General features: G+C 43.0%; 1 protein-coding gene across 1 annotated transcript in view; it reads left to right on the top strand.

Moving 5' to 3' along the window:
• RAD50 (RAD50 double strand break repair protein) overlaps positions 1 to 4,921 on the top strand; it is a 98,626-nt gene extending 93,705 nt beyond the window's left edge. Inside the window, exons 24-26 of the mRNA XM_075601111.1 lie at positions 788 to 930; positions 2,569 to 2,702; positions 4,111 to 4,921. Coding sequence (XP_075457226.1) covers positions 788 to 930; positions 2,569 to 2,702; positions 4,111 to 4,297 — 464 coding nt within the window. The 3' untranslated portion in view covers positions 4,298 to 4,921. The remainder of the gene's footprint in view (positions 1 to 787; positions 931 to 2,568; positions 2,703 to 4,110) is intronic.
• Positions 4,922 to 26,053: the final 21,132 nt, after the last annotated feature.

Raw genomic sequence — 26,053 nt, 5'->3', positions numbered from 1 at the left:
CAATTAAAAAAAAAAAAAAACATAAAGCAGTTCAAGTCCGATAACCATTCAAAAAATAAATAAAAGCCATTAAAAAATAATTCAAGGCCCGATGGCATAAACAAAGACCCAACCTTAAAAAAATATTCCAAAACCCAATGGCCTATTTATAATCCAAGGCCATCCATGTCCTGCAATGTGGGATTCTCACCGTGACCCAAAGTCCTCAATCCTCAGTTGCTTGAAGAATCTTCCTTGGTGAATATTTCTTCCCAGTGCGATATTAGTTCAATTTTAATGGCGTTTGATTAATCTAGGCCATTGTATCTGTAACCTAGACCCATTTTAGTTATTTCTGCTACGTTACATTATTGTTCCACCTTATCTCTTGCCTCTGCTTGCTGTACCCCCTCTTCCCATGTTACATTCTTTAAAAACAGTCACTAAATTGAGGTTGAAAAAAATAAAATAAACCTCTTGCCTCTCTAGCTTCCTTTCCTAGTGCCTGGCGGAGTTCAGCTTTAGTATATTTGCCCTCCAGTGCAGCGCATACATGCCGTCTTTGTAAAGTGTGTAGGACTTCTGCTTTAACTCGTATTTCTAGAAGGCCTGCAACATGTTACAGGGATTTACAGTGATCTCCAGTAGGTAACTAACTTAAAAAGTACCAACAATGGTTGATAGGTTAAGACATTACCGTCCTAAAGTAAGGCTGTTGTGTTAACATTTGAGGGAACGCTCATGTCATGCTGGTGCATCCAACCTACTGCTTCTTTGTTGAAAGCACTGACATTTTCCTTTTTCTCAGATATTGAATGCATAGAAATCCGATCGGACGCAGATGAGTGTGTATCTGCTGCTGATAAAAGGAGAACCTACAACTACAGAGTAGTGATGATAAAAGGAGACACTGCTTTGGATATGCGCGGACGTTGCAGTGCTGGACAAAAGGTAAAGCTGTGTATTTGGATGAAGTTACGTACTCTTTAAATTACACCTTAAAGTCAGGTCCTCAGTGGCCGCTGCGGCGCAAGCTACGGCACGCTGCACACCATATACACACCTATCAGGCAGGCCCCAGTAGCTTCTTGTGTGGGCGCTCGCGTATCGCGATGGCGCATGCGCTGGCAGGGAAGACAAGAATTTTGTCTTCCCGTGACGTTATCACGCGGGCAGCCAATGGAAGGGCAGATATGCCCAGTCATGGCTGCACCCCCCTCGTTTTGGCTGCGCGCCTCCCCCACCCCCGCGTCCCATCAGCAGTTAACACTGGTGCCGTAGCCTAACAATCTCATCCAAGTTTACTTTCTCCCATTATCTGAACTGTAGAATAGGAATCTGGCCACCCACCATAGGAAAGCATCTATAGAAAATCTAATATGGGATGTGGATCACACCCACCTCCTCCTCCGATACTGGAGAGATATAACCATGAAACTTTGCAGCCATTGTTTGTGTTCCACTAGCACATTCTATTAGTGACACCTACTGATGGGGTTTTCAGCAGCCATTTGTCCTCCGGTATGGGAACCTTGGGCTGTAACTGAAGTCAGTGAACGGTAGACCTTGATGTTCAGATTATGGCTGAGATTAAATAAACAGCACTAAAACGTACGGCACGTTATTGCCAATTCAGTGAGGTCCTGCATCGGGGGGGAAACGCAGCTGCTCATATTTCTTGCTTTAAGAATGTTTTGGGAAAAGCATGTAGATTTGCAATGTGTTCACACTGTACTTTGAGATTTCGTTTTACCCGGCTTATATTCTACAATTATGAAGAATCATGGCTGCTAAAAAAAAAACCTTAAAAGCTTAAAGTAAGTATTTTTTCAGCTGTCTGTGAGCAGGTTTACCCATTCTGTGCTGAAAAGCTGTGTAATATGGCAGACATACGCTTATAGGAGTCCATGTTACAATGGATAAGAAGTAAAGAGTGAGTGTGCTCATTTGAATGTTATTACCCAGAATCCCTGGCTGCATTGAAAGCATTGTTTGCTAAGTGATGATGGAGAAAAACAGGGTTACAGACCTGTCTAAGACGTGCAAATGCAACACAACTCATATTTTTATTTGCTGTTAATTATTTTAGAAAGATGAAAGCGTTTTGTTTTCAGTTACACAGTGGACTCCAAAAGGGGGGGGTGCATAGGGTTGCATGTTTTGCCTATGTTCTCTAGATTGAGCAAATGTATGGACCCCAACACTACATGTCTGACATTTAATTAAAAGCGGGCAATGATAGAAGAGAGCAACATGGCAGACATTAGAGCAGGAACCCCTTCCCTAAATGTCAGGTTTCCATGTTTAGGAACATTTTGAAGATTAACTTAAAACCAACATAAAATACTCAAACTTGTCACAGCCATTAGTTAAAATTGGTTCTATGTGAGACTGCATCTTTTACACTGTGTAATAAATCAAGATGTATGGGAGGCCTTGCTAAAATTGCACATTTCCTTTTCTTTTCATCTAGCAGTATCTGGTTTGTTTTGCAGACTGGAGATGTCACCTGCTGTCAACAGCAAAAGTGTCCAGAACATGGTAATCTTTTCATGTTAGGGTTTTATTTAACCAATCTATCTTCTACAGGTACTTGCTTCCCTCATTATCCGTCTGGCGTTGGCAGAAACCTTCTGTCTGAACTGTGGTATACTTGCACTAGACGAACCTACCACCAATTTGGATCGTGAAAATATCGAGTCTCTCGCACATGCTTTGGTTGAGTGAGTAAAGAGAGAGCTTTTTTTTTCTTGCCAGTACAATTTATATCTAAAGTGTAGACAAATATGTGTAAACCACATTAAGTTCAATTATTAGACCATATAATACTGCAATAATAAAATTGCTTAACTTGGTATATAGCATGCACATTAGTTGGCATTATTTTGTAAAGTGTTGGGAGGACTAATATGGGAATACAACCTTAGTTCAAGGCTGTGGGGAGATATTTTTGTTTTGTTTGTTTTGTTTTGTTTTTAGGGAAAGCTGTACAGAGGTGAAACAATTATAAATATATAGAGATACTTATTTGGCATAAATAAACAGAACCAAAGCCTTACAAATCTGAATAGTTAGCAATAATGTTGGCTTCATGGACACTTAAAACTAATATTTTTTAGAAGAGATCCCTTCTGTTACTGTTTTTATTCATTGCAGGTGATTCTTCACTAAACCATTCTGAAATGTATTGCATAGCTGGAGGGGATTAAATGTGCAATAATAACTTGGACAAACGGAGTAGCACTACCAATGCCAGACTTAAGCATAAGATAACTTTAGGGCCTCACAATATGAAGGGCCTCAAAAACAGAAGAAAAAAAAATATGCATTTCAAGTTTTAAAATCAGATAAATAAAGAAGATATGGGAAAGAGACGATTCTGTATAAATATGTCAATTTTTCGCTCAAATTTGACCCTAAGCATCATGTGCATCGAAAGTGACAAACTTTGTAGCTTATTATTTGAAGAAATCAATGGCTTTGCTCTCCAAATATCAGGGGGGGAAATGTTTTAATATTAGGATGAATGTGATGTGCAAACACTGTTCAGCTGAACTTTACACCGTCATCTTTGTATATAACAATGCTAGTATAATTCTTTCATCATTCATTTCAGGTTCATGTTTATATTTGCAATGGTCCCTTCAGTCAGAATAATCTATTTCTAATTTGTGAGGCCTCTTGACCTAGCTTAGGGCCTCAGAAGGTCAAAGTCCAGCCCTGGGAACTACATTTTCTGTACATTTTTTGCAGTAGCTACAATTCCACAGAGAAAATTGCATTCATTCTGTTTGGCCCTCAAAAGTTAAAACTGCCCAGGAGAAATGTAATCATAACTACACAGAGGGCAAAAGCTCTTATTTTGCACCACAATTTAAAACCCATTTAAGTTGCCTAACATCATTGGCTTTCAATTTGTGATCTCCAGTAACTTTGGTGATGGGCCCTAAAACTCCTGGAATTCATTTTAGGTAGCTGTCACCTTCAGATCTATGTATTTTGATAAATGTATTTGTAACTGTATGGTGGTCCTCCACACGACAAATAAAATTGAAGTTTGTGAGAAGAAGAAAAAGCCAGAGAACCCCTGGCAGAAGTCATTTTTGATCTTGCATTTTAATCATTCTGCAGGATCATTAAAAGCCGCTCCAGGCAACGGAATTTCCAGCTCGTCATCATCACGCACGATGAGGATTTTGTGGAGCTCCTGGGGCGTTCGGAATATGTGGAGAGTTTCTACAGGATTAAGAAGAACGTGGACCAATGTTCTGAGATCATGAAATGCAGCGTCAGCTCTCTGGGATCCTATGTACACTGAGTTATTCAAACTCTTCACTGCCAGCAATGCATTACTCATCCCTCTGGCACTGAAGCGGTTAAAAGAGAGAGGGCATAAATCAGTACATCACCTATTTACTAGGCTTGTTTTTACCCTCAAACAAAGCTGCACGTTACACTGTTAAATATTCTTCATTATTGTAGATGCTTAATTCATATGGAGGAGAAAAGCAGCCAAGTTAATATCTACACCTGTGAAGATTTGTCCCTTGAGAGTTGAAAGATGTAGAAGAAATGGTATAAATTAACATTAGTTGTTAAATTTAAAGCAGCAATCCCACTGGTTATACCCCCCTGGTTTTTACACTGTGAGTAACTTCTTTGTTTCGCGCTGGTATAAGAAATAATATATACTGGTTGGACTCTTGTTTGCTTTTGTTAATAGAGCAGCCATATTACCAAGGCTGCTTGACTGAGCACTCGTCATAAGTGTGTCGTCATGTTCTATTATAGCACATAAAGCATGTTGAGAGATTTGAGTGAATTTAAGAACCTGCACGCTGTGTTCTATGGTAGCTACAAAATCTGTGCATAGCCAAAAATGTGAACCTCTTCCAGTAGTAAATCCTGTATTAAGAAATATTTGAAGATAAAATAACCTATTCATTGAAATAAACAAAAAAGTTTAAATTGAACAAAGATGGTCTTGTAATTATTCAAGGTTGCAAGTACTCCTTTGCTAGCCATAGGATGTTTTTAAAGCCACAAAGGGCATGGGGGCCTATTTACTAAAGTCTACCTGTTGCAAAACCAATGCAAAAACCATCACTATCAAAGAAAAGGACTTGCATCAAAATCAATGACATTTTTTTTTTTCCTTTGATAAATCTGATACAATTCCGTTTCACTAGTTTTGACCCAGTTTTGCTACCGGGCTAGATAACCCCTGGAGAACCTACAGTATTTTATTATTATTATAATTAAGCATGGTCGCTGGGCAAATTTGTGTGTATTTTCATACAATTTGACAAATGAAAACGTACTTTATTAATGATTTGGTTACAGGTGTTAGTCGTAATTAAAGATTTGCTTCTTCATTAGATATGTGCAAATAAATGTCCTATTTGTCTCTGAATAAATTGAGAAAAGGTGGGACATATCTTTTACAGCAATATTTCAGTCTGTTCCAGCAGGTTTTCAATGTGCAATATATGGTGAATATAGAAGGCGCTAACACCCTAAACAGTGCTTACTCAGCTTTTCTCAATAAAATAGTGACAATAATGCAAATAATAACAAGTGCAAACCAGGTGCAATAACAATATGAAGGTGTTACCCCCCTGCTACTACCCTCCGGTGGGGTTGTCTTCACGCTTCCCCAAAATGTAGAAATGTATTCTCACAATCCAGGGGGAGCATGGGGGATAAAAACACGAAAAAACACAATCTAAGTGCAGATGTAACAAATATATATGGATAATCCCTGGTGAATCTTGGCCCCTAAGTACAGCCTACTCACAAGAACGTAAACATAATCAAGCAGAGGTAACGAAGGGTAGACTGTGGACATCAATAGTGCAGAGCAGCTCCTTCACTTGGGGAATGCGACCTCAGCAAGAAAGAAATGTACGCGCATAGCACAGATCATATGGTTCAAACAATTTATAAAAAAACTCTTAAAAATACACACTTACAGTGTTGCCAATGTAAAAAAGCATGTAAGCTATAATAAGCTTAAAAAGTGACCACTGGGAGATAAGTGCCACCTCTCACCGCACCGACCGGGAGTAGTAGCATTCTGCAGTAGCATGCGGGGACAAACCCTTAATGCTCTCATTGTGCATCCTACATAGGATGAAGGACACATCAACAAATAAATAACTCCTTGCATTAAACAGTTGATAACTTAATTTGCATATGTTTACCTGTCAATGGGTGAACAAATGTCTGTGATGTGTGTTAGAACACTGTGCACAATGTCAAACCACTTATATCCAGAAGTCAGAGTCTGGACTGGGACAAAACAACTGTACAAAAGGAAACTACATACTCCAATAAAGCGTTTTTCTTGCAGACGCATAGCATCTCTATTTATTGGACTCTGAGAGAATCCACACATCAGTTTTTACAGTGCCGATACAGATAACTGTGCCGATACAGGTAACTCTGGATAAACCAACTTTGTCTACACATTTCTGATAAACTTAAATATTTTGTACATAGGTGATACAAAATATATTTGAGCTACGGTTGACCTCTCTGCTGCCTGCTCTTAATTTTTTCGATTATCCTCTAAACCAGTCTCTCAAACTGTGGCTTCCTATTACTTTTCTGATACTCCCCAAAACTGTAGTTGTAATAATTCCAAGCAGGTCTCCTCTGCAGCCTGTGGACCTTTGTACCATGACCACTCGATCATTGCTGAAGGTTAGTTTGTGGGTATACATTTCTGTGCATGAATGTAAAAAAAAAAAATACACTCCCCATTATCAGGCTGATCAACCACTTGATAATCTGGAAGTATTGTAATGGAATGTGGTTTTCTTGTGAGTGTTGTCATATGATGGGTTACATTTGTTGTTATAGGCAATGCAGAGGAAACTTGTAAAATTGTGAAACAAATGTGAGGGCTGGTATTCTGCCAAACTGGAAGCTTCTAGGAGGAAGGGTATACATGTGGGTGTTGGTGAGGTCCTTGTTGGTTGGTATCTGTGATTCTTCACAGATATAGGGAGCTCTGGGCCAGGAGGTACAGTTGCACCTCTGCCAGACCCCACCTTTGTGATTACAGATCCTGCAGCCTTTCACTGCCTTTTTTTACTGGCCTCTTTCTCCAGGTTTGACATCATGTCAAGTGACCTGCAAAGACTGTACCTATGGCGCTGGGTGATATGGCAGCCCATCCCAACAGGTGTTGGTAAATATTAAGTGCTTTAATAAAGGATCTCTACATGAAGAAGGTGTCTGGGTCACTAGTAATGCAGTATTAAGAAAGTAAAGAATTATAGGTTACAAGTTCCATTTGCCAATTCCAGATTATCTTGAAACCCCAATCGAAAGTGTAGCTGAGTTGTATGGACTGAGGGCTGAACTTGTCACATTCAACTTATTGATGGTAAGAATTTATGTAGTAACATAAACTCTTGTCTTTGTAAAAAAGCAGGCACAGCCCATACACTTTATACACAAATTACAATGGGTTTATACTCTGACCATGGGGGGTAAATTAAATTAATTGTGATTAGTACACTTTGGTCGTATGACAGACTGCAACTTTAAGTATGTTTAAGATCCAGCAAATAAAAATATCGCTTTGTGAGGACATTCACATGTCTGACACGTTTGCAACCCTGCTTTTCACCATTATCGCCTAGCATACAATGCTCCCACTGCAGCCAGGGGTTCAGGGAAATTACTTACAAATGAGAACAGTGTCACCTTTTTGTGTCCTATCCATTTTAACATGGAACCCTACTGTATAAGCTTATCCCTGCCACATTACACCGATTTCCAACACCGTCTGGGTCAAAGAAGTGCATAGCCAGTAAACTAAGATACAAATAATCTGTCTCAATAGAAATAACAATCCTAATAATAATACGTAAAAATAATTCATCCAGATCAAGTCGGCTTCATTAAAAACAGGCAAGCAGCGGATAACACCCGACGAATCATTGATCTGTTAGATATAGCCAATAATGATAAAATACAAGTTATGATGTTAAGTTTAGATGCAGAAAAAGTGTTTGGTAGGATTTACTGGCCATATTTAGAAGCTATGCTTGGAGCGTTTGGATTTGGAAATAAACTAAATAAAGCAATCTTTTTGTTATATTCTAACCCTACAGCTAAAATGGTTAATCAGGGTCATCCATCAGATACACTTAAAATTAAAAGCGGTACGAGACAGGGATGTCCACTGTCACCCCTCTTATTTGCTCTCTATATTGAACCTTTAGCATCACAAATTCGGAGACACCCTGACATTTCAGGAATCAAAATTAAATCCCAAGAGCATAAGATAGCTTTATATGCAGATGATATCTTTCTGACTGTCTCTAAACCGCTAACGTCTCTGCCAAATCTATTTGACTTGTTAGGGAAATTCCATAGAATATCTGGTTATAAGATAAATCAGTCTAAATCTGAGGCACTAAATGTATCCCTTCCAAAAGAAATGGTAAAATTAATAGAGCTTAATTTTAATTGGCAACGTTGCGCGATGAAATATCTAGGGGTACACATTACAAAGGATTTTAAAAGTCTATATAGTGCAAATTATCCCTCACTCATTCGATCTTTGATAACGGACATCAGAAAATGGAAGCCACTTAGACTGAAGGATATGCTCTCGCTTCAGTCTGAGATCTCTCAATTTATATGGGGAGATAAGAAACCGAGAGTAAATAGAACAATTATGAAGCGAGCTCCTCTAACAGGGGGGTTGGCAGTACCTTGTCTGTTGTTCTGTTATAGAGCAGCCCAATTATGTCAAATTATGCAGTGGCAGATCCATCGTGGATTGAAAAGATGGGTGGATCTAGAGCGAGAGATTTGCTCCCCATTGGAGCTAAACAACATTATTTGGCTTCCAAAAATAGTCCTTAAGTCCACTAACACTCTGCTATCCTCGATGACCAACTCTATTTCGGTTTGGGAGATTTCAAAATTTAGACATTTAACTAATAGGCATTCATTAATGACCCCTCTTTGGGGTAATCCAGAGTTTGCTCCGGGTATATCTAAAAGTGGTTTTTCAATGTGGAAACAATGTGGCATTAATAGATTTAGAGATCTGGAGGCAAATAAAAAAATTTAAACATTTGAACAAATTAGATCAGACAAAGAGATACCCCATACGGAATTTTTGAGATACCTTCAGATCAGAGCATTTTATAATAAACATTCTCCCTTTCCCCCATTGACTACGTTTGAAAAGCTCTGTCTAAGAGAGACAAATACAAAAGGACTTACATTGCAGATGTATAAAGAAGTTGTCGGTTCAAACTCTACAGAAAATTATAAATTACCTTATATGGTTAAGTGGGAAACAGATCTGGGAGAAGAGGTGAGCGAAGAAGACTGGTTGGCTATTGTAACAGCAGCAGCTAAGAGCTCGACATGCACTACTTTAAAGGAGAACGCATATAAAGTCTTTATGAGGTGGTATCTCACTCCACAGAAATTAGCAAGGTTTGGACAAGGATGCTCCCCTCTGTGCCCAAGACAGTGTGGAGCATCGGCGAACCTGTTGCACATGTTGTGGTCTTGTCCTCGGATAGTCCCATTATGGACACAAATTAGACATTGGCTTCAGAGGATTTTTGACCTCACTATTCCTCCAGATCCATGGCTGTTCCTTTTGAATAGACCGGGCCTTTCCAAAACAGGTAATAAACTGATTATGCATTTAGCAACAGCCACGAGGTGCGAGATCGTGGCACTGTGGAAACAAGCAGAGATTCCAAATATCCCCCAGATTAGGAATAGAATGTGGTATATTTGCCCGATGGAAAAATTAACGAGTTTAGTTAATGACACTGGCACCAAATTTATAAAAGTCTGGATGCCTTGGTTGGCCCAGACAGACATCCCAAGAGTAGAGAGAACCACAATCTGGCAATGATAGAGATAAATGTGTTCTCTTTTGAAGTATGAGTAAGAATGAGCTATAGGTCACCTTTTAATAAGACTAACCAGAAATATAAAAATTAATAAGAAGGTTAGTCATCTACACAGGAATTGAAGAAAGTTCCCATAGGAGTAATAGTAAAATAACAGAAGCAGAGATCTCACACCTGTTATCCCCTTCCTCTCTCCCCCCCCTTTTTTGTTTTTGTTGTGTCTTTTGTTTTGTTTTCTGCTTGTTTACAAACAGATAACATGTTACAATTTTGATAAGAATATTTTGTATTCCACGTTTCAAAGTTCTAAATATGCAATGTTTTATTTGATATGAAAAAAATTCAATAAAAATTTGAAGTTGAAAAAAAATAAATAATCCTGTTCACGCTTCACACCGAAAAATATGGGACAGGAAGAAGTATCATAAGGAGGTAATATTGCGCCATATTAACATGGGGGAAATACTGGATTATTCAAGTCATCAACTTTAAAACCAGACAAAACTACCAGAGGGAGGGGATTTATTTAATGGCAATCTACTATAAAAATAGAAAGTAATAGCACTCAATTGGTCTTCTAAGTGTAAATATATTTATTGAACAGAGATCAATAGAGCTCTGTTCATTAATAACTATTTTTACACTTTGAAGACCACTGGAGTGCTATTACTTTCGGATTTCACTGGACTGTTGCAGAACACCAGTGGCATCGATTTCAAGTACAGTACTGTGAGTGCACCTTCTCTTGGACAATCTAACTACTATCACATAATTAAAGCTTCTGCAATTCCCCAGCTAGAAGCAAATAATACCAGAAGAGTCTTGCAGAGTTGAAGGATCAAATATGATTTTCTCAATTTACACAGGGGGTTTTGATGTTAGGGGGCAAATCTACTATATCAGTAATTGGGTATGATTTCCAGGAATCTTATCCCATAAGAAATCAAAGCAAGTAATGTAATGCATAGTGAGATAGAGTTGTATTAAAGAGAAATCAATCAGTCATATACTGTAATTCAATCTTAACATTTTAACACGTTCTATTATTTAATATATGTAAAAAAAAAAATCTTTTGAAAGTTTGGCCCAAAAGCTCTATTCCAAAACACGTTTTTCATCGGTACTGAATACATAGATGAGAAGTTCTTGTGCACTCTGATTGGATCACATTTTATTTAGTCCATCTAAAAATACTTTTCCAGAAGAAGACCCAAACAACATCATAAGGGGGAGCATGGGTGTGAAATAATTATTTTAATTCTGACTACAGCTGTAAGGACATTCTTAATAGATAGCTCCCCCATACAACAAAGAAAAGGGAGATGACAAAGATATCCCTGAGTACCCTATTTACTGCACTCGGTGTAATTACATGAAATAATGGGGCTCAATAGTCCCAGACAAAGTATCAGGCAATCATTGGGTACAATTCTATATAGCAGCCGCTCCCATCACTGTGGAAGGACAGATGCTACTAAAAGCCATACAGTACATTGGCTAGAAAATAATAAATTATTTATTAGCAAAATTATAAGACAACGACGAAGTAATATACAGTGACCAAGAATAAAAACAATATTCTAAAAAAGTGATGATCAAGTGTCTGAGTCATTAAGCAAAGAAGTATAATGTGTGGTGCTAAGAACTGTATACAGCTGTAATGATATTATGAAGATAATGAATCCTATATGAGGTCTGGGATATATTCTTGATTGTAGGGGGGTACAGGGTGTGGCATCCTAGTTGGTAAACCACCATAGATGGCACTCAAATTGTCCAGGAACCCAAAGGCTAATGATCACCCCAATGAACAGTACCCTAATCCTTTTGTGGAATAATGATATGACCATGTAGCAAGCAAGAAAACTCACGAGTCTGCTGCAGCATCCACGTTGATCCCAGCAGACCTCTGGGTGCGCCTCCGTCCTTGGAGATGGATGCAGATAAGAGAGAGAAATGGCAGAGCACAACCGGAATCATCCGAACAAGAAATTAGGAGGAAAGTGCGTTATCCATGAAAAATGTAATAGTCATGGAAGGAAAAAGGGCAAGGCATTACCCTACCAACATGTTTCGTGCTACACAGAGCACTTTATCAAGGCATACACATCCCATCATCATTAACATATTTAATGACTAAGAAATAATTGGCTTACCAATCCTGAACCATATCTGGGATCCTCCCTGCAATCTGGGCAATGAGATTCTGGTGTGGGGTCATCAGAGCACGCTCACACGTGCGCCACTGCAGGCAGCCCCCGCCTCCCACACGCAATCCTGGGCCAGCAGGGATAGGAAAAAAAAACCCCAGCTAAAATGCGCTTGCGCAGAGCCAGCAAAGTGCTTCCTTACCATGGTGACCATGGAGCGTGTCTCGGGGGCGAGCACGCCCGTCGGCGTCATCCTGGTGCGCATGCACCACCAAGGAGAAGAGGGAAAGAAAGAGGAAACCCCTAGGCCCCTCCCTATTGCCACGCGCCTGCCAGGACACACACACAAGCCCCGGGTGAACGCGCTTGCGCAGTAGCAACCCGTGGACTCCCCGTGGTCCCCACAGTGAGCGTGGCCCGAGGCGGGGGGGGGGGGGAAGAAACAGAAAAAGAAATAGAGAAAGAGGAGAAGGAGTGGGGGGTGGGTGGAGAGAGAAAAAGAGGGAAGAAGAAAGAAAAAAACAAAGCTAAAGAGGAAAAGGAAAAAGAAAGAAGGGAAGGAGGGGGAGGGAAAAGAAAGAAGGGAAGGAGGGGGAGGGAAAAGAAAGAAGGGAAGGAGGGGGAGGGAAAAGAAAGAAGAAAGAGAAAGAAAAGAAAAATGGCAAAAAGAGAAGAAAAGAAAGAAAAAGAGAAGAATAGAATAGAAAAATGAGGGAAATAAGGGGGTGCATATGCACCAGCACAAGAAAATCATCACTAGACCAATCTGGGAAGGATCCCTTACAATATTTGTTAAGTAAATTAAAAATTATTTTAAAATAAACTTTATTATGAAAATACATAATGACAAACACACTTACGCAACAGTAATTCCTTTCTTTGATACCTGAAGAAAATCATAATATCAAAGGAGGAATAGTCTGTATATACAGTAAAAACATAATTTTAAGTATGTATACTATAATGCTTAGAACCAAATACCTAGAAGAAGCTAGTTCGCAACACAATCACGTTAACATAAAGAATAATAAAAGAGATCAATATAAGATTTTAATAAATAAATGATCACAAGTATATCCAATTGCGTGAATGTGAGGAAAAACACACAAGTACCAATGTGACATGGCTGAAATAAAGATGGTAAATAATACATATATATACATGTATAGTATCTTTTATTATGTGTGTTATTAATCTAGATCTAGATCAATAACACACATAATAAAAGATACTATACTGTACATGTATATATATATATGTATTATTTAGCAAATTATTTATTTAGCAAACTGCTAAAACTTCGGCTTTTATAGAGGTGGTCACACTTGCTGATAATCAATTAATTAAGAGCATTTGATTAGCAGCACCTGTCTGCTACTTAGCATCTTAATTCCTATGGAAGCAGTAAGGGTGTACTTAGTTTTTCACACATAACTTCTCCATTTTGGTTTTATTTTTGTTAAATAAATCATGACTCGGTGTAATATGGCATGTTCATCTGAGGTTGTATTTACCTAATTGTAAGACCTGCTAAGGAACAGATGGTTGTTATTACTGTATGTCCTGATATGTAAAACCATAGAATTCAAAGAGGGTGTACTTTCTTTTTCACACCACTGTATACCCACAGAGGTCCTGGATAGGAACCTAGACACACTGATAACGCACATCCTATTAGCAGTTAAATCCATGATAGCGAGTCACTAGAAAAAGATAGGCCCCCCGACAATCAACATAGTCAAAAACAAAATAAACTACATAATTATCATAGAAAAACGTACTAGCTTACTGACGGACACATATAAAATAGCTGTTTGAGGATATGGGAACCATGGAAACCCACTGCAAACAAATAACCTAATCCCTGGCAAACCCTACTGTACATATTGATTTACTTGAAACAAGAACCGTAAAACGTTGAAAATGCAAAATGAACAGTATGTTTTCATCTCATTTATGCATATTTGTTTGGGCTTCTCTCTAAAAGATCAAATGATTGTAACATGGAAATGGACCCCCTTCCCCACCCATTTTTTATTTTTGTAATCCTCCTCACTTCCCCATGTATACTTTGTTAAACCAATAAAATATAAGTTTAAAAAATATATATAAACCATGATGCATGAGATATTTTACCTAGACTTTTATGCACTTTACAGGTATTCCTAATTGTCCTTTTGTACAGTATCATTGAAAACTGTGACTGTCCACAGTAAACTAGAAACCATTTGTAGTTTTATTACTAATTAACATACCTACATTTTTCTGCATTGCTCATCAGATACTTCTATGCTACTTTTGTTACAAAATTTGGATGTGCATTTTTTTTTATAATAGAGCTGGACTACAGGCTTTAAAATGTGTCCTTTTCTAATCATAAAGCTTTTAACTAAATGTTTTTTTTTTCTCTTTTTTTTTCTCAAAACTGTTGCAAAAATACTCAGAATGTTTACATTCATTTAGTATTTATTTTAAATCTGTCACTTTTGAATTGAACCCAAAAGTCACTCTTGCAAAAAGTTTTCACAATCAGAAAAACAGGGCTTAACATTGAATAACCTGGTTTACATGACTACAGATTTTCAATTCTCCAGTGGATATTTCCCTAGATCGACCACACCAGTTTAGTCAGTTCAATTGCATCCAAAAGAAAGATTCTCTCATGGTCACCCATCTCCTTTCTATTTAGAGCAACACACATGTTCACATATCAGACATAACATTATATATGCTTTAGTAGACAAAAACATTCTTGGCTTTCCGACACCGTTACATCTTACAATTGCGACAGGACACCAGCAGGTAGCAGTACAAGCCTCCATGAACATAATTGAGAGAGTTGATAAGTTCTTTAATAACGACATGGTCTCTTTTTTCCTAGTGTTGGCATGTTTTGGAAATAATCTGTTTGCCTTGCCGTCAAGAAGAGATTGGGTCAATGTGTATATACTTTTAATATTACTTAGGGGTATGTGTGTATTTATATGTACAATTGTGTGAAAAAGAAAGTACACCCTCTTTGAATTCTATGGTTTTACATATCAGGACATAATAACAATCATCTGTTCCTTAGCAGGTCTTAAAATGAGGTAACACCTACTCTAAGGAAATATCATATAATATAGTATAGAGGAATCCCCTCCAAAAACACAGAACCCCATCCTAGGATAGGGGGAGAAGAACCGAACTAGCAACCAGAGCAGCAAGGCAGAGAACAGCAAGGCAGGACACTAAACCAGTGTGCTAGTATCCAAGCACTCATTAAGACCCCTGGGAGAAAGTGTACCAAGTGAGTATATCCAAAAAGACTCTCATACATAGTGTCTTAAATCTATCTCCCCCTAATAGGGTACTCGGAATACTCTCAATACCCATACTAACAAGTCCCTTGGGATCCTTTTGGTGTACTTGGGGAAAATGTCGAGGAACACTGTGTGCCAGCACTCCCTTCATAATGGAATGTCTGTGTTCCAGGAATCTGACACACAGTGCTCTTTTAGTGCGACCCACATATTGCAGTTGACATGGACAAGATAAAACATACACTATATATGTGGAGAGACAGTTGATTGAACTTTTTAATGTATATTCAGACTTGTTGCTAAATGAAGAGAAAGTATCCGACAGATGCAGATGTCCACACATTAGACATCTAGATCTACCACACTTAATGTTTCCAGACACTAACTGTGAACCACTATTCTCAACTGAAGTATCACTAAGTCTACTTGGGGCCAAGGGTCTAAATATCAAGAACATCTTGGCCCCAAGTAGGCTTACATCCTACCTATCCATCCACTACTTCAGTGTTTCCTTCTCTGGTGTCTCCTCCTCTTCACTCCCTCTTTCTCTTGGAGTCCCACACGGCTCTGTCCTTAGCTCTCTGCTCTTCTCACTCGATACCTCTTTTCTTGGTGAACTAATACAATCTTTTAGCTTTCAGCATTATCTGTATGTTGATGACACCAAAATCTATATCTCCTCCCCTGACCGATCTCCTTTCACGTGTCTTCAGCTGCCTCTCTGCAATCTCTTCCTTGATGTCTCACCGCTACCTAAAGTAGATTTAATATTCTTTCTTCCTTCCACCGCTACACCAACACTCTCCCTCACTGTTAATAACACCACAATAGTGGTTCACAGGAGCGTACCTACCCACCACGTGTATCCCCACACCGTGTCCACAGCCTAACCCCTTTGTCCCGTGGTCAGCGCTGCCACTATGTGTGATAAGAATATATGTGATACGTTGGTGCACTTAAGAAGGTATCTGCCGAGCGCTCCTGCACTCAGGCCAGCAATCAACTTCAAAAAGGATCTGCCGCTTGGTGATCCCGTCTGACATCCGATGCTTCCTCGCACGAGGGTCCCCAGGGGCGATCCCACCCTGGAGATAGTCTCTGTCTCTTTAGTACAGACTTGAGCCCAAGTCTCTTCTCGGGGAGCGCAGCATCCGCTGTGTCCCTATCTAACACTAGTACTACTGTGACAGGGTCCCTAACCTAGAGCCTGTCCCTGTAGCACCACAAGCTGGGGAGTTCAAGACCTATCTGGGGCCTAGGGGGGTTGCTGGCCTAATGCAGTGGGTCACAGACCCCTGCACTCACCTCCTTCCCCTAGCTCTCCTGGTCCAGAACTGCTAGCGTGGGCTCAGCGCGTGAAATGTATCTATTCACGTCAAGCAGGGAGCTCCCGCAGCCCTATTGGCTCCCTGGCTTCATGGGGCCGCTCTCCGAGGCTCATGGGACTTGTAGTCCCATTTAAGAGCCTTCCCTGGTAGGCTAGCGTTCGCGCGCTCCTTCCTGCGCATGTGCAACTCTGCCGGGCCGCCGGGGGCTTCTGCGCATGCGCGACATATCGCAAGATGGCGGCGCCCTGCTCGGGAGCCGCCGAGAACCGCCGAGAACCACCGGACGCCCGAACGCTCCCTGCACTGGCCTCCACCCTCCAGAAGTGCCGGCGGATCCATTGAGTGACCCGCGGCAGCGGAGGAAACGAGGGGGGGGTCGCGGGGCAGCAGACAAGCAGAGGGGACATGGCTACATCCTCCCCCTGGTAAAAACCCCAACGACCTCGCTTGGGACACAATACTTGATAACTATATACAGCAGTTATATAATAAAAATGCAGTTCAATTATATAACTGAGCACATTCGCATTGACTTTATACGATGTTGCACAATTCTGTGAGCATCACAATCACAGATTGGATTTTGCTCCGAGACCACTGCTGAGCCTCATAATGGGGTGCCCCAATTTGATCATAGGTTACCCGATTTGGAGGGTACCTGACTCTTTGGCTCCTTCGGAGCTATTCTTCTGCAACTCTCTCAAGGGAGTAATAAACACAGTCCTGAGGCTCAGCCTCTTCCCTTGAGAGGAGAAATGTCTCTGAACAGTCTCTGTTTGGCACAAAGCACAGGCTCTGTGGATCCAAAGGCTGGCCTGTTGGTGCCACCTTAGTAGGCGTTGGCCTACGGGGCTCTTTACCCGTAGCTCCTCCGGGAGATGCCCCTTCTGTAGGATAGTCCCTTTGAGAGGGTCCTTCCATAGGGTCTTCAGGAGTTTCAGAGTGGGTCTCGTTATTTACAGTCTCTTGACCCCTCTCTGATAAGTCGGACTCACCGTTGAGCGGTGTGGCCAGTATTTCTGCTTCCTCATCTCCCACTTGTGGAATGGGGAGAAGATGGTTACGGTGCCATACCTTTACCCGGCCGTCGGTGTCTTTGATGCGATAGACCGGGAGGCCAGGCATCTGAGATTCTATTTCATATACACCGTCTCTCCATCGGTCGGCCAATTTTGTTTTCCTGGTACTCCCAAGTTTCTAAGCAACACAGCGTCTCCAGGATGAAGCTCCCGATATTTTACCTTATGATCGTATCGCCTTTTATTGTCAGCGTTCAGCTTAGCAGTAGACTTCTCAGCCTGTTGGTAAGCCTGTTGCAAGCTGTCTTTGAGTCTTTGCACGTATTTGAAATGGGTAGCATTGTGTATCCCATCCGTCGATACGCGAAGGCGTACATCTACTGGCAGTCTCGCCTCTCTTCCGAACATGAGAAAGTAGGGAGAGAATCCAGTTGACTCATGTCGTGTACAGTTGTACGCGTGAACCAAGGCCTCTGCATGTCGACTCCATTCAGTCTTCTGAGCACCCTGTAGAGTTCCGAGCATGTCCAGTAAGGTCCGATTAAATCGTTCTGGCAAAGTGTCTCCTTCGGGGTGGTACGGGGTCGTTCGTGATTTGGCGATGTTCAGCATTTTGAGCAGTTCTCGGATCAGAGTGCTCTCAAAATCCCGACCTTGGTCTGAGTGAAGGCGGTTTGGAAGACCGTAGTGCACGAAGTACTTCTCCCATAATATTTTTGCCACTGTGATGGCTTTCTGATCTTTCGTGGGGAAGGCCTGGGCATACCGGGTATAATGGTCCGTGATGACCAGCACGTTGCATATTCCCCGGCTATCAGGCTCAATGCACAGAAAGTCCATACACGCAAGGTCCATTGGGCCAGAACTCTTCAGATGGCCCATGGGTGCTGCTCTGGTAGACAGGGTCTTGCGTTGTATGCACCGAGTACAACGGCGACAGTGGCACTCTACGGCCTCTAGCATCTTGGGCCAGAAAAGCGGTCTCTGACCAACCCAAAGGTCTTCTCTACAACGAGATGTCCATGCTCATCATGTAGGGACTTCAACACCATGTATTGCAAGTTCTTAGGGAGTACTAGTTGTCGTCTATCGGGATGGTTGTGGTATGCACCACCCGATAGAGTAAGCAGTTGTCGATTTCAAATTTGTCCGCTTCCCGCATGAGCAAAGCGACCAAGTCTTTGGGAGCACGCTTCAAGAGAGCTGGATTCCTTTTTTCAACGGCTTGCCTAATAATACTAACTACAGGATCCTGTATTTTGTAGTCTACTAGATATTTCCACCGTAGCACTTTGTCATGAGTTAGGTTCATTCCCTTTGGATCGCAGTAGGCTGCAGGGACGGTTTGCGACTGGCATCCCAAGGAATCTGCAACCCGTAATTCGGAGAAGGCCACTTGATCGTTGATGATGGCGGCAGTGCTACACATAGCTCGCACCCCTGGTCCTGGGAGTTCTTCCCATTCCTCATCATCTGGAGTAGCACTTAGCCCTGGTCGTCGGGATAGGGCATCAGCCCCTACATTCAAAGGTCCCGGCTTATACTTCAGGGAGAATTGGTAATTGTTTAGAGCTGCCAGCCATCGGTGCCCTGCTGCGTCCAATTTGGCCGAGGTATTGATGTACATGAGGGGATTGTTATCCGTCCTTACCTCAAACGTAACACCGTACAGGTAATCGTGGAGTTTTTCCGTGATGGCCCATTTGAGAGCCAGGAATTCCAACTTGTGGACAGGGTATTTCTGTTCACTGGGTGTCAGACTGCAGCTGATGTAGGCCACTGGTCGAAGGCCCTCGGGTGCTTCTGGTGCAAGACGGCGCCCAAGCCATTGAGGCTGGCATCCACATGCAGAACGTATGGTTGTTCTGGATCAGCATACGCAAGCACCGGCGCTTCGGTCAGACTTTTCTTCAACTTCAGGAAGGCCCGTTCACACTCAGGCGTCCATTTTTCGCCAAACGGTTGACTGTCCAACGTGGCCATCCTTCCTGTATCTTCGGGGTATATCTTCAACAGATTGTTCAGGGGTTTAGCTCGACTAGAGTACCCTTCCACGAAGCGACGGTAATACCCGCAGAAACCCAGGAAGGATCGCAGCTCCTTGACATTCTCGGGACGAGGCCAGTTCACGACCGCTTCGACTTTGGCTGGGTCGGTGTCGAGGGACAATTTCAACCCTTCTTTCCCAAGATGGTCTATCACTTTCAGCAATCTCTCTTCGTGCTCTTCCAGAGTTCTTCCGAAGACAATGATGTCGTCCAGGTAGACTAGACACTCCCGAGGGTTCATGTCCCCGATAGTCTTCTCCATTAGTCGTTGGAAGGTAGCAAGGGCCCCACATATACTTGTACCTTGTGGCATACGAGTAAATTGGTAGAATCCCAAGGGACAGACGAAGGCTGTTTTCTCCTGATCCTCTGCATTCATGGGTACCAGATAGTACCCTGATCATAAATCGAGCACACTGAACCACTGGCTTCCATTCAGAGCATTCAGAATCTTTTCAATGCGAGGAAGGTTGTACTGGTCCGGTATCGTACGGCTGTTCAGGGTCCTATAGTCGACACACAGCCATACGGACCCATTCTTCTTCCTCACCACCACTATGGGAGAGGCGTAAGGGCTTCGAGACTCCGTCAAAATCCCAGCGGTCTCCATTTCCTGCAAGACGTTCCTCACATCGTCCACATCCCTAGAGGCGATGCGACGAGAGCGTTCATGGAACGGAGTGGCATCACACAGTCTAATGGCATGTTGAGCGCTGCGACTGCACCCCACATCCATCTCACTCGGGGAGAACACAGTCCGTCGTTTATTCAATTGGGCTGTCAGCCGTTCTTTCCACTCAGTGGGCAATGTCGACTCGCCGAAATTGAAGTCCAAATCGACTAACTGCTCACCCGCTGCCGCCGCATTCACCTAGGGCGTTGTTTCCACAGGGCTGACCGGATATATGCAACCCAGACTCTGTCCGGCATCAAATTCCATCGGGAATGGGAAGATGTTCTGCACATATACGTAAGTTCGTAGAGGGATTTTAGTCACCCACTCCCTCACTTCGGGTAGTACCCTATACCCTCTCTGAACTTCTTCCTTAGGGGTACTCTCCAGAGAGAAGAGCTGATCATTCTCATCTCGCTTGGGATAACAGCACCAGACGGCCATTCGTTGCACTCCCCCTGGTAATATGGTCGTCAGTCCGCGTTGACGATTGTAGAGATCCCCGTGACGCTCCAAAGCATATACCCGGTTGCACTCCTCTCATAGGACGGGATCTAGGAGCGAATTGGCCAGCGGCAACTCATTGGTCTCTTTCAGGTATGCTCTGATTACAGCTTGTACTATATCAGTATTGGTTTCCAAGATGATCGGATACTTGCACTGGTCTTGGGGCTCCGGGCATACCATTGCCGCTACATGCATGGGGTGTTTCTTGCCGGTGTTCAGTTGGAGTATTTCCAGTTGAACCCTTACAAGCCCATCGATGGGGTAGTCTTCATTACTTAACCCCCTAACCTTCATATGTTCGGCCGACCTCAGGGGGCAGTGTCTAAGGTGCTGGTCATAGAACTTGCGGTATATAATGGTCACTTGTGATCCCGTGTCCAGTAGGGCAGATGCATAGATCCCTTCCAGTACAACAGGCACGATGGCCGCGGGGCCTACTTGACTGTAATCTTCCCTTGGTGAGGCATCATCACTGGGGCCGGAGTCAGAAGGGGCATCTTTGGTTCCAGGAGGGGGTTCTGGATCAGACTCTGCCATTTGTACGCGGCAGACCATTGACCGGGCTGAGTTTTCTCTATCAGGAGGTTTTTCCTCTGGGGGATCCTCCCTCTCCGGACAGTTACTGGAGAAGTGGCACTTCTTACTGCAGTTATAGCACACAACCTTGCGGCGTTCTGGACGAACCTTGGACGGGGAAGGTGGTCGGTCGGAGGGTTTTGGCTTGTACCCCTTGGATGGGGCGGAAGACTCTTCCTTCTTCTCCATAGAACCCTTTCCCTTTGAGACGGAGGGGCTCTTGGGTTTTGCGGTAGAGTGTAACAAAGCATGTGCCTCCTGAATTTTCACCTGGCGCAGCAATCCGGGGAACATAGGGGGACTCCCTTCCATTATTTTGCTGCGGAGCATATTGGCTATGGGGTGAGTAGGGCTTGATCCCCGCAGGTACTGCGTACGAAGCGCCTCATCCATCCCAGAGGCGGGAATCAACTTACGATTGAGTAGGATTCACAAGACCAGTTGCAGGCGGTGTATAAAGGCCAACAAGTCCTCCCCCTCCTTCTAATAGAGATTATAGTACTTTGTCCAGATTGCTCCTTCATCTTCTGTGAGTCCGTACGCTTCCAGCAGGAATTCCACCATCTCCAACGCTGTCAACTCTGGATGTTGGTCCCTGTGGATGGTTACAATGGTAGAAGCGGGAGGCCTGAGACACTCCATGATACGCTGCCTTTTTACTGTGTCAGTGCACGACTATTCCTCTACGACTTTTAATGCATTCTCCCTCCAAGGGTCTATTCCTTCCTCCCCCTGTGGTGTTGGAAGTACTCCCGAGAAGGCTTTGAGTTTCCGGTAGCTTTGGGACTGAGAGGCCATGGTGATGGCTTCTACGAATTGGGGTAGCGTCACCCCCAATGCGGAACCTTCATTAGTTACCCTACTGTCTCTGATAGGCCGGGAGTTCACCTCACGGGGGGCGGGGGCTGGGGCTGGTGAAGAGGGCGGACTGTCAGCCCAACTAGTGGCTCCTGTGAGAGCGCTTGGAGTAAAGGAGACTTTGGGTGGGGGACGGTCGACCCGGTTTGGGGTACTTGACACTGGTGCAGTTGGTGTCCAAGTATTGGTGGACGGTTCATCTGGAACCTGAGGAGGGGCCCTTGATGAAAACATTTCCCGTATTACTGGTAAATCCGAGTATATAAGGGGGTATCTTTCTGGCGGGCAATCGGGGGCTATTAGAGTGTTCGGGGCCATTTCTTGGCATATGTCCCGCCCCACAGTGAATAGTATGGCGCTCCAATAAAAAGTAGAGTCGAACACCCTGCCCCGGTACCATACTTTATCTAGCCCTAGGAGCTTCCTCAGCGAGTCCCGGATGTCAGTTTCCGCCACTAACGCTGGAACGTTCCCTACGGCCACGACGTAACTAGGTGGTTCTTGGGAGGAGATGGCCCAAGCATGGACCTCTTGACTTGAGGGAATTACCATGTTGCTGATCTCTTATGATACTGGTTTGAATAGGGCACACCTCAACAGCGCCTCCAAATGTTACGGGTGTTCCCTCTATCCCAATCACAGATATAGTGTGTGTGGATGGAAACCTACTGCACCGACACACTTTATTCGAGCAAATACCCAGTATGTACCTGGCAGATACCTGGAAAGCTCCGGCTCCTCACTTCTGACAAGCCCCGTTGCGTTTGCCTTCCCAGCCTGGGTTCATGCCTGGCTGACGGGCGGCTGATCTGTTAAATGATAATGATTAGGATGTAATAGGCTGCAATGATTCGCGTGTCTACCAGATGGCATAAATTCATGAATTGTAATGCAGTATATATATATATACTGTGCAGTATTGCAGCCAGCGGAAATAAAATGCTTCAATCCCTGCCTGGAAAATAACGCAATGCACTCGGGCAGCAAACAGTCACAAACCTCAATACACCCGGGTATACCCGAATTCGTGGGACTAGCCGAGCTCGAATAAAGTGTGTCGCCAGTGTATGTGTTACCAGGTGTGGTGCATATACCTGTAGGTTCACAAGAGGCCTGAGCCTCCGCTTGTTGAGAACCTGGGGTGAGTCCTTCAGCTCGAACTGGTTCACAGCGCCTCCACCTATGTAGTGTTCTAGGAATGTAGAAGGTTGCCTACACAGGACCCACATATATAATAAGTACATACACAGAGATGTATATAACCAGTTTATATGATATGCACGAATAACAACACACTTTAATAATACTCCCCCTAGGGGGCAACTCCACAGTCTATAACGCAGTCCAAAGTGTCTTTCACTCCACTAGGAGCATACCTACCCACCACCGTGTATCCCCACACCGTGTCCACAGCCTAACCCCTTTGTCCCGTGGTCAGCGCTGCCACTATGTGTGATAAGAATATATGTGATATGTTGGTGCACTTAGGAAGGTACCTGCCGAGCGCTCCTGCACTCGGGCCAGCAATCAACTTCAAAAAGGATCTGCCGCTTGGTAATCCCGTCTGACATCCGATGCTTCCTCGCACGAGGGTCCCCAGCGGCGATCCCACCCTGGAGATAGTCTCTGTCTCTTTAGTTCAGACTTGAGCCCAAGTCTCTTCTCGGGGAGCGCAGCTTCCGCTGTGTCCCTATCTAACACTAGTACTACTGTGACAGGGTCCCTAACCTAGGGCCTGTCCCTGTAGCACCACAAGCTGGGGAGTTCAAGACCTATCTGGGGCCTAGGGGGGTTGCTGGCCTAATGCAGTGGGTCACAGACCCCTGCACTCACCTCCTTCCCCTAGCTCTCCTGGTCCAGAACTGCTAGTGTGGGCTCAGCGCGCGAAATGTATCTATTCCCTGCAAGCAGGGAGCTCCCGCAGCCCTATTGGCTCCCTGGCGTCATGAGGCCGCTCTCGAGGCTCATGGGACTTGTAGTCTCGTTTAAGAGCCTTCCCTGGTAGGCTAGCATTCGCGCGCTCCTTCCTGCGCATGCGCAACTCTGCCGGGCCGCCGGGGGCTTCTGCGCATGCACGACATATCGCAAGATGGCGGCGCCCTGCTCGGGAGCCGCCGAGAACCGCCGGGACGCCCGAACGCTCCCTACACTGGCCCCCACCCTCCAGAAGTGCCGGCGGATCCATCGAGTGACCCGCGGCAGCGGAGAAAACGAGGGGGGGGGGTCGCGGGGCAGCAGACAAGCAGAGGGGACCTGGCTACATATATTTTGCAAAGCTTTCTCTATTTAAAGGTAAAGATGATGACGATTCAGATTAATTTGCATGGGCTAGACACAATGTTATGTGAGTTTGGGTTCTACATTTCCAAAGTTTAAACACTTGACTGCCAGAGGTGCATGCAATACCCTGCAAAGCAGAGCAATACATTGAAGGCACCTCTGACAAAAGCAAGAGTGAAAGATTTAAATCCTTTCAGGTGACTACATTCATTTAATGTAGATAACGTAAAAACATGTTGCTAAAAACGTTATAAAATAGCTGTGCAAAAGCTAAGTTAGCAAGAGAATATCCAAAGTAAGAAAGGCAAAAGTTTTACATTAAATATATCAAAGCTGCTCCTTTAAACAGCTGCAGTACATTTACTAATGTTACATATTTTTTAGGCAGTGCTCCCATGTGCAATACGTAAACAAGCCAATGCCACCTAGCGCTAAAAATATCATTTTTGGCAGTGTGTATGAAGCAAGATTTTCCTCTTGTGTTCTACAGACAAGTGCCAGTGTCATTCATAGAATAAAACAACAAAGTGACCGATAACATCACTTCACAGTCACAGTCGTCCTACAGGATGACGTGAAGACAGCAATTCTTTCCTATTCTTTAAAACAAACAAACAAACACACAGGAACCCACTCAGATGTCTAAAATAGGCACCAAAAGCCTGGTATAGTCTAACAAATAAAGAATGGAATGTGTACATTTCAGAGACTCAAGCGAGATGGTACTGAGCATGTTCCTATCAGAGGTTTCTCTATGTTACTTACTGCTCGTTCACTGGCATGGGTAGTACATAGACATTCAGACGGATGTTTTATCCATCTGGGATTATTGCACTTCCTCTTCAGTAGGGAGTAAGAAGCAAGTGGCAAACCAGACACACTAAGCATAAAATTATATGAGAAACCTTGGCAGAAATTAGCAAATTCTTGACTTTCGCAGCTACTGTAAGACCACCAACTGCGTATATGTCAATGTCTGCAATTTGTAAATGCAACAAGTATCCTGCCAGAATAGCTTTATTTAATCTCCCCCTTTCAAGTACATGGGAATGTTTTCTATCCCTGTACGGTAATATATTTTGGATCACAATTATGTTTGTCCCAAAATTGCCTAGGAAAACTATTTTTCAATACCTCTGATGTTATGTCTATGTTCCAAAAATGTGTCCTTAGGTGATTTAGTAGTCCTTCCTACATACTCTAGCAGTGTAACCCACAACTACAAAACATTCTAATAGTTAAATTACATATGTAGTGCTGCTACAGTTGATAGAAATGATTTAATCAACTATTTCTCTCCTTTCTTAACAGTTGTATATCTTTTATTTTGCAGACAGGTGTCTTGTACACAGACATTACAGTATGTCCACATTTGCAAAACAACTTTTGTATTGCCTATTATACCTGGTAGATTATGTCCTAATTTCCAAC

This window comes from Ascaphus truei, chromosome 5, assembly GCF_040206685.1.
Source record: "Ascaphus truei isolate aAscTru1 chromosome 5, aAscTru1.hap1, whole genome shotgun sequence".
NCBI lineage: Eukaryota > Metazoa > Chordata > Amphibia > Anura > Ascaphidae > Ascaphus > Ascaphus truei.
The sequence above is the reverse complement of the archived record's forward strand: the minus strand, read 5'-3'. Positions and strand labels throughout refer to the sequence as shown.